Raw genomic sequence first — 8,850 nt, 5'->3', positions numbered from 1 at the left:
AATGACATTGTTAATAAACTAAATAATAAATCATTAGAAATAATACCTCATTTAAAATTGCAATGCAATTATGTCAAATCTAAATAATAATTTAAAAATAATTTCAATAACTTAGACATAAGTGTATTATTAAAATGTGAAAATTATAAATTGTTTAAAACTTTGAAAAAAAAATACTAACTATTTCAATTTTTCCTAAAATTAAGATTCAGATTTAAGTACTGTAAAAATGTGATAAAAAAATTGGCATTTCAAATTCAAAATAAAAAAAAATTTACATGTCAAATTCAAAATAATAAAAAAAATTAAAATTGAAACCTTTTTTATAGATCCTTTTAATGTCTCTCAAGAGCTTTCACATATTCCTAACTTTAAAAGAGTTCACATTTAAAAAATTGTGGGTTCTTAACAATATAATAATATATATAATATATAATAATATTTAATAATAATATAATAACATAATATTACTAATATAATAGTGATAAAATTTAAAATATTATATAAAACAATAAAATAATTAAATATTCACAGCATTAATAAGCAAAAATAAACAAAATAATAAAATATTAAAAATAATACTTGACATAAAATTATAATTGTCAAAGTTAATATCTTTTAAGCATTTCTAAATTAATCTCTTTATTTAATCAATTTATCATAATTATTTAAAGTATAATATCTATTTTTAACTCATTAATTTACTTTTAATTATTATGCACAAACCTAGCACAGTATAGTATATTTGCTGTCTAACACACAGTTTTGTAACACTTTTCATTAATATTGTCATTACTTTCTTATTATTAATCATTGCTTTATTAAACTCCATCTTTCCATCTTTCCATATTTAGCAAATACTCTCAAATTGTGATCTTTCACAAGCCATGGTTTGAAGAGAAAACTTATGAAGGAGGGTTAGTAAAGCTGCATCCAAAGTGAAGAGTTGCAGCTTTTACAAGTAACCCAAAGAGGAGAAACGGGGTAGAGAAGAAAGGACTATGATCACTGTCTAGTTCATACACACTCAATGGTGGCCACCTCTTTATCATGGCTTCTTGTTGCTCTGCCTTCATCACATGGTCTTGACTTGTCTTTATGTACATCCTTGGCACCTTCTCCACTTCACCATCCTCCACAAACCTAGCACTTGTCAATGCTTTAATAGGTCCTGGCCTCAACAGCATACAAGCTAAGGTTGAATCCTATCATCGACAACATATTAATCATGTTCACTCACATTATACCATTCAAACATTTCTAATCATAACTTTGGTCTCTCTCTTAAATAACAATACTGAGAGCTAAAAATGATCAGAATAAGTAAAAACCACCCCTTTATGGCTACAATGTTCTCTTAGAATGTTTTAATTTGGATAAATCTTGTGTGGTTTTATCTGTTTCCAAGAAGTTGCCATAAAAGGTCCTACAAGTGGAAAAAAGCAGATGATAATGAAATTGATGATAGTAAAAAGTACATGGCATGTGGGGTAGCCTGGAGACAGACAAAGGGTATGTCTGACCAAGTGAACATGGGTTAAATAAACAGTTTGTGTAGATAAAGCATAGCATGTATGACCCTTTTTCTCCCTTTTGAATGCATACCTCATGTGGACTTAAATGATAGATGATTTTGCGTTGAAATTCTTTCTTCACCAGAGCACTGGTTGGAGGCTTATCCTCTCCCAATCCATATCCTAGCTGGTATACATCTCCAAACTCAGATAGGTCAGGTACACCCTGCTTCACACATATCAAAATCACCATTGTGTTCATTATTTACATGAAGCACAAGAAGCAATTAGCTACTCTATTGTCATGCAAAAATGGTTATTAGGATCACTGATTGTTTTGTTTCCTTTAAATAGTTAGAGATACTTTTGAACACAATGAACATTTTCTGTCATTCACACACATATATCCTCATGAACACAACATTAACCGTGTAACAGGCTGTCGGATAAGTCATAACAACCATTCTAGTAAGAAAGAAAGAAAACTCCAGCAGACTTAGATAATCTCATGTCTCCAAACAAGAAAACATGGCTAAGAAAGGTGATTACAAATGTTAGATATAATAGAAACATCTTGGTGAAGGTTTAAATTGCACAAGATTGTTGACCATAACAAGACACATTGTCTTTCATGGAAATACTGTTAAAACGTATTAGCATACTGCTATATTTTTTTTTTAGAATTTTTAGTTTGGGACTTGTCTATGTTTCCTTTTTGTTCTTCCAAAAATAATAAATTAATTAATCTGTTAATGAAAAAATAATACAGAAAATAGAAAAAATGGGTAAAAAGAGAGAGAAAAATAAGAAAAGTATGTGACAGAAATAAGAAATGCATGTGGTGTAAAAGATTATAAATAAATACTTTCATCTAATTAAAAAAAAGATAATATGATGGAAATCATTCCAAAATAAAAAAAATTGAATATTTGGTTTTGTAAATCTAGTTCTTAAAAAAATGTTTATTCTTCCAATAAAAGAATAAAATTATATAGACAAATTAATATGTAAATGTTATAGACAAATTTAATAAAACAATGTAATGGAGGAATCTAATTAACATTTTTTATCTTCTTAAAAACTAAATTAATCAAACATTTAAGAATCAAATTAATTATTTGTAGAACAAACTCACTATTTAGTTTAGTCATTTAAGAAAAAAATTAATCATTTATCCTAAAATAAAATCTGAGTTTAGCCAGTTTAATAAACAATGATATCAGTTAAGAAATTCCAAAGAAAATCAGAAACACAGACAAAATTAAAATAAAACAGAAAGAGAAAAAATTAAATTTAATTCTTATATATAATTATATGTTGTTTTTGTTTAAGACCTCGAAAGTGTAGCTGAACAGCTACTGGCTAGTTTCTTTGTATGTGGGAGTACTCTTTTGAAAACTGTGATAGTTGGTGGGTGTGCCTCAGATTTATGAAGACAGTTGGCCACCATATTATTTCAACCCAACATCAACCCAACATCAACGTTATTGCTCAGACTTTAAAGTCTCCAAAACTTACACATCAATGGAAATCTATCAGCATCACTGTCACACACCAACCTTTCACAAACACAGTCGGAATCACAACCATAACAGTATCAAAGATTAGTAATCAGTGCTGTGATTGTAACTATCACTACATAATCATATTTGTTGTTCACTTAACATTAAAACCTTATATATCTATATAGTATAATATCACCTATATTGAAAATTTCAATTTGGTGAAAAAGACTCACATGTTTGAGATCTTCTTCTGTGGAGAATCCCAACTTGAGCATAGTTGCTGCCACATACACAGCTAAACGGATCTTCTTGGCAAATTTGTGACAAGCCTTGGTAACACTCAACCCTCCTGCACTGTGCCCCACCAAAATCACCTGCAGTTTTCATGTGAAGGAAAGAAGATAAACTAAGTCATATAACAGTGGTTGATCATGATTAAGATCAAAACCTGTTCATTTTCTGGCAAAGCAGACAAGAAATCCATGAGGGGTTGGTTGTAATCATCAAAAGAAAGAAGAGAATCAGCATGAGACTGGTCAATTCCTGCACTCTTGAGGTCTATGCATGAGACTTTGTAGCCAGAATTCTCCATAAGGCAGCGGATTTTGTACCAGCACCAAGCTCCTCCACCAATGCCATGCACCAGCACAAAGTGTTGTTTCAACGAGGGAATTGTTCTTCTGGTATCAGTACTTTCTTCATTCACTACTGCCATGGCTTTCTCTTCCTTCATCAATATCTCACTTGTTTTCAACTTTGCTGTGGTAAGGATAAATTGGTGAGAGAATAAATAAATACTATCGCTGGTCATTATTTCTTTTTTTTTTCTTTTCTTTTACAAGACAAATTCATATTTTATGCATTTAATTTCATTTTAAGGTCAAACAATATAAAATTAAAGTAGATATTTAGAAACAGTTATTATAAAAAGCAATACAATTTTCATGACCATACCAAGCATGAATTTATTTGAAAATAATTTAAATTTGTATAACAAAATGTTTTTGAAAAAGATATTTTTATCAATCTGAAATCTTTTTATGTATTGTTAAACTTGAAAGGTTACATATTTTATAACGACTAAAAAAGAGATATTTCACATTTTATAAAAAGGAATAACAGAAAACAAATGGGAAAAAACAAAATCAAAACTTATTATTTTGTCAGTAGACTAACATCATATTTATTTGGTGAATAATTTAATTTAAGAGTTACGTGCTACTTGGACATATTTTTCTACCTGTATTCCACATTACTTATAAAGTTTTGTTTTAAAATAATATAAAGGAGAAAGAGAAATATAATATAGCATGATTTATACATGATGAAAAACAATAAACAAAAATATAATAAAGATATTATTGTGAAAAAAAATAATATTAGAGACACTTGGGTTAAGGTCATTTTCATCCATGATAACAAAGTTTGAAAACGTAAGAGACTGGGCTTGAACTCAAGAATGATGATGATGATTACAATCTTGTGGTTTAGAAAGGTTTGAAATTGTGCGTTAAATGGGACGCCCACACAGATAAAAGTAAACCTCTTTAAATAATTGCACATTCGTGCAGTGAATAGTATTTTGCATTGGAAATGGAGATTTGTCCCATCACACCACCTACCACTTTTATTTTTTCTTCCTTTCCCTTGTCATAAAATTTCGGCAAACAAATTATTGTTAACAAATTATAAATTTAATTGTAAGTATAGTTTTAGCGTATGCGAATATATAAATATACATGAGATGTAAAATGATTATATAAAATAGGTTAAATGCTTTAAACTTTTTATTGGTGTCAATGATTTAAACTTCTTATTATTTGTTGAATCATAATATAGGTTAAAGAATAATCATATTAGAAGACTAAGTTTCTCTTTTTTTTTTAAAATGATACTTTAACAACAAAATTTGACAACATTTTGACACGGGACAGGTGTCAAAATGCTATTGGTTCAGGTGGAAAATGGTTTCAGAATTTTTGATGACGCGGAAAGAGAGTTCAGTCGCAGAGAGGTTTGAAATTTGAGGGTTTCATTTTCAGTTTTGGCAATTTGAATTTGGGGCATTGGTAGAGAGAGAAGAGAAGCTTGAGAGAGAGTGGGAACCCTAGAGTGAGAGTGCCGTCGGAGTTGGTGTTCGTCCGACCAGCCACGAGTGCCGTCGGAGTCCGTCTTCCTCCGACCAGCCACGAGTGCCGTCGGAGTCCGTCTCCTTCCACCCAGCCAGTTCCGATTGAGGGTCGCCGCAGGTCCGTCTTCGTCTTCCCTCCGACCCATCAACTAAGGGCGCGTTTTGAGCGTCGATTCCTCCCATCCGCTTCCTTCCCTGTGTCGGACCCTTGCGGTGGAAGCCGGAGTGCCGCCGGAGCATCGTCGTCGCCTGAACGAAGGATCGTGTTCCCACTTGGTTCCTTCCCTTGACTGGCGCGGTGCCTTGTTCACTGAAGTTCCGGGTGTGTTGCCGGAGCATTGCCGGACCCGTGACCGACGGAGTGTCGAGCGTGACAATCCTTTGTGCGTAGGTGTGTTTTATTTGATTTGTAATTTGTTAGGCCCGATTTTGGTAAGGTTATTGTGATGGTTGTGGTTGATATATTGTCTATGGTTGTTTTGTGTTGGTGTAGTGTGATGGATGAAGTTGGTGAACAAAAGAAAGTTCGAGATACAACGAAGAAGGTATGTAGGATTGTATTTGATTTGCATACATTTATTGTTTGATTGTATTTAAATAGTAAGCATGACTTCGTATGCAGTTAGTGTTCAGACACTACTGCAAAACCAAGATGATAGGTCTTTTGAACGAACGGTTGACTTTTAAGCAGAAGGGTTACATTGAGAAGATTGTTTTTAATTGGTTGTTATACTTGCCAGGTTGTATTAAGATAGGTAGGAATTTGTTATCTAAGTTATGTGGTCAATGGGTAGATAACATGAGTGGGTTTTATTTTAGTGACAAAGTTATTAAGTTTACTAAATTTGATGTGTGTTTGTCGTTAGGGTTGCCTATTGTTGGTGAAGTGATAGATTTAAATAAAGTTGGGCATCGTAGTGTTTGTAGGGAGTACTTCCCTGAGGGGAAAGGAGATGTGAGCATGGTATATGACTTTTTGTTAGAGGAACATGAAAATTTTCCAATAGAACATTTTTTCAGCTTGTATATTGGTAGGGATATCAGAGTTTTTACTTCCCAATCGAAGTGGAGTAGTATTTCCAATTCTTTTTGACCTTGTTTGGGAGTTGGGGTGTGTGGGTAAGTACAATTGGGGCAGTTTATTTTTTCAGTACTTTGTTGAAAGTGTGTGTAGTGCTTCAACAACAATGAGGAATGAAACAAGCAAAAGCCATTTTCATGTTCAAGGATGTGCTTACCTATTGCAGGTACATGTTTTTTATGTAATTGTTAAATGAAAGAAGAATGATTTGTTATTGTTTTCATCATTTTTATTGTCATTATTGATGGATTAAAAATTTGCAAGTATGGTTTTGTCACCATTTTGTAACATCGAAGTCCATTTATAGTACATGGGTAACAAAATTCCCAAGGTTGTTGAACTGGATTGATATCAATATTGGGGAGAAGTTTATCAAAAGTGCTTTGGCAAAGGGATCGATGAGTAGTTGTTGATTAGACAAATGTGTTGGTGCAAAGTAATTTATGATTTGTGTTTTTATGAAATAAAATTTGTTAATGACATTGCAGGTTGTTATTGATGTTGGTGTGTCGAAAGAGGAGCTTTGTTATGGTATGGTGAAAGACGCTTGTGAGAAATTTCGTATTCCATTTAAGAAGCAAAATAGAGGAGATAAGGAAAAATTAATTTCTGTTGTAGAAGAACAAACACGGGTTATTGCGGACATGCAAAGTAGTATTAATGATTTAAGAAAGTTGGTTGAAGCAAAAAATAAAGATAAGGGTGAAGATTTTGTGGAAGAACCGTTGTGGGGAAGTGAAGATCGTTGTCAAAGTACACCGGTTCAACATGAGCAGCAAACCCTAGTGTTTGAAGGTGGTTTTGAAATGAAACAAAGCACAATGTATGATCGTATGAAAGCGCAACCCCGAATACGGCTTAAGAGTGTCGTAAAAAGAAGTCCTTATATTGCAGATGGTAGAAGAAAACAATGAGTCCTTCAATAAGTTGTATTACAGTAGGAATTTAAGTGTTAGATAATGTTATGATGTTTGGAATCTTGTTCAATAACTTGGTTGATTTTTGAAAACATTGGAATCCTTTTTTGAATTGTCATGATTTGATTTTTGTTGTCTGTAATGGTTTATGACAGAACCAGGGAGTTGAAATGAAGTGGGATGAACATCAAATATACTTATTTCAAATGAAGTTTTTATGGTAATGATGGTGAATTTGAGGCATGACTTTGGAGTTTTTGGAATGGTTGTTGAAAGAAATTAGGTTTTGGAATTGGTTCTTGTTTTTGTTAGACCGGAAATCATAACAAAGGAATTAAATTGAAATATATTGTTGGTCATACAGCATCGTTGTTCAAACTGAACATTAGAAATTGATTACGTTGATGTAGAAATGAGGTTACCGTGCTGAGCATAAGTAACGACGTTAGTCCCCACTTAATTGAACTATGATCCCATTTGCGTTTTGATAGGTGCATGTGTTTTTGTTAATGCAGTGTACACTGGTGTGCATAAGTTATAAAACAAGTACCCAATTATATGAACTTCGATCCCAGACATTATTGGAACGTACATTTGTTCTTCCTGCACAAAATTTGTACAAGTTGTGTGTTTTTCATTATGAAGTACCATCAATTTTGAAATGTAAGGTTTATAGGGATATTTGACCTTATTAGTAGTTGGAAACCTCTATGTCGAATTGAATCTACCGTAGTGAGCATAACTGATAACATAAGTACCCACTTATTTCAACTGTGATACCACATTGTATTTCACAGTTACATTTGTTGTGTGTTGATTATTTGGTGACTTAGGGTGTATGTTACCATTAGTGCAATGCCTTCGTGCCTTAACAAAATGTTATTAGACATGGAAGTCATTTTTGTGAGGTTGGAAGTTGTATTTACAAGTGAACAAACCCTTGTGTGCAAAACGGTTAACATAAGTACCCACTTATTTTAATTAAAGTCCTAGTTATGTACACAAGTTATACATCTGTTGAACTTTTTTCACACAAAGATCAACTACGTACACCAAACTCATTTTGGAGTGCCTTTATTTTCATCATTTTGTCCACTTTTGTTCAACTTCTAGCACAGGAAGGTGAACTATGTACATGACACTCATTTTGGAGTGTCTGATTTCTTTGTCATCCTTTTTTCCACTTATATGTATTTTGGAAACAATTATTATACAATTTATTAACAAAATCGTGGCAAACAAACCATATTTAGTAACAGTCATGGTGTAGGAGCATAAATGGTACCAATGGCGATATAAGTTGGGACTTGAGTTCAACTTTTTGCACAGTAAAGTCAACTATGTACTTTAAAGTCAGTTTGGACTGACAAACCTTTTATTTGTTACAATATTTTAATAAACCTTTTATTTAGTAATAAACCTTTTTTTGTTACAATATTTTAAGTCATGTTACACATAAATTATTGTTTTGATTGTTTATTAGTATATTATAAAGTAAATGGAAAATGTTAGTGATGATTTTTACAACAAATGTTTTTATTGCAATGGTTTTAATAAATTTATTTATTTTATTTGACCATACGAAATAAAGTTAAGTAAAAAATAAGCAAGTTGAATTAGAACAATTGTATGAAGACCAACGTGATTGACATGAAGAAGTAATAATTGGATTTTCATTAGAACATAAATATTGAAAGACATT

The 8,850-nt window shown here is 32.0% G+C and overlaps 1 protein-coding gene and 1 pseudogene across 2 annotated transcripts; one reads left to right on the top strand and one right to left on the bottom strand.

The window, feature by feature from the left end:
• Positions 1–786: 786 nt before the first annotated feature.
• LOC124845653 (methylesterase 17-like) lies at positions 787–3,801 on the bottom strand. Of its 2 annotated transcripts, none has more exons than XM_088099540.1 (4): positions 3,468–3,801; positions 3,253–3,393; positions 1,606–1,743; positions 787–1,205 (listed from the first exon to the last, which is right to left on the bottom strand). In XM_088099540.1, exons 1-4 carry the CDS (start codon positions 3,750–3,752, stop codon positions 906–908), a joined length of 864 nt encoding a protein of 287 aa, XP_087955666.1. In that variant the 5' UTR covers positions 3,753–3,801; the 3' UTR covers positions 787–905. The 2 variants fall into 2 exon arrangements, with proteins under 2 accessions (XP_087955666.1, XP_087955667.1); XM_088099541.1 differs by having other exon boundaries at positions 1,606–1,740; positions 3,468–3,800.
• A 2,536-nt stretch (positions 3,802–6,337) lies between these two features.
• On the top strand, positions 6,338–7,260 carry LOC148193515 (uncharacterized; annotated as a pseudogene).
• The last annotated feature ends 1,590 nt before the right edge of the window (positions 7,261–8,850 follow it).

This window comes from Vigna umbellata, chromosome 9, assembly GCF_029865625.1.
Source record: "Vigna umbellata cultivar VRB3 chromosome 9, Vumbellata_1.0, whole genome shotgun sequence".
Lineage (NCBI taxonomy): Eukaryota > Viridiplantae > Streptophyta > Magnoliopsida > Fabales > Fabaceae > Vigna > Vigna umbellata.
The sequence above is the reverse complement of the archived record's forward strand: the minus strand, read 5'-3'. Positions and strand labels throughout refer to the sequence as shown.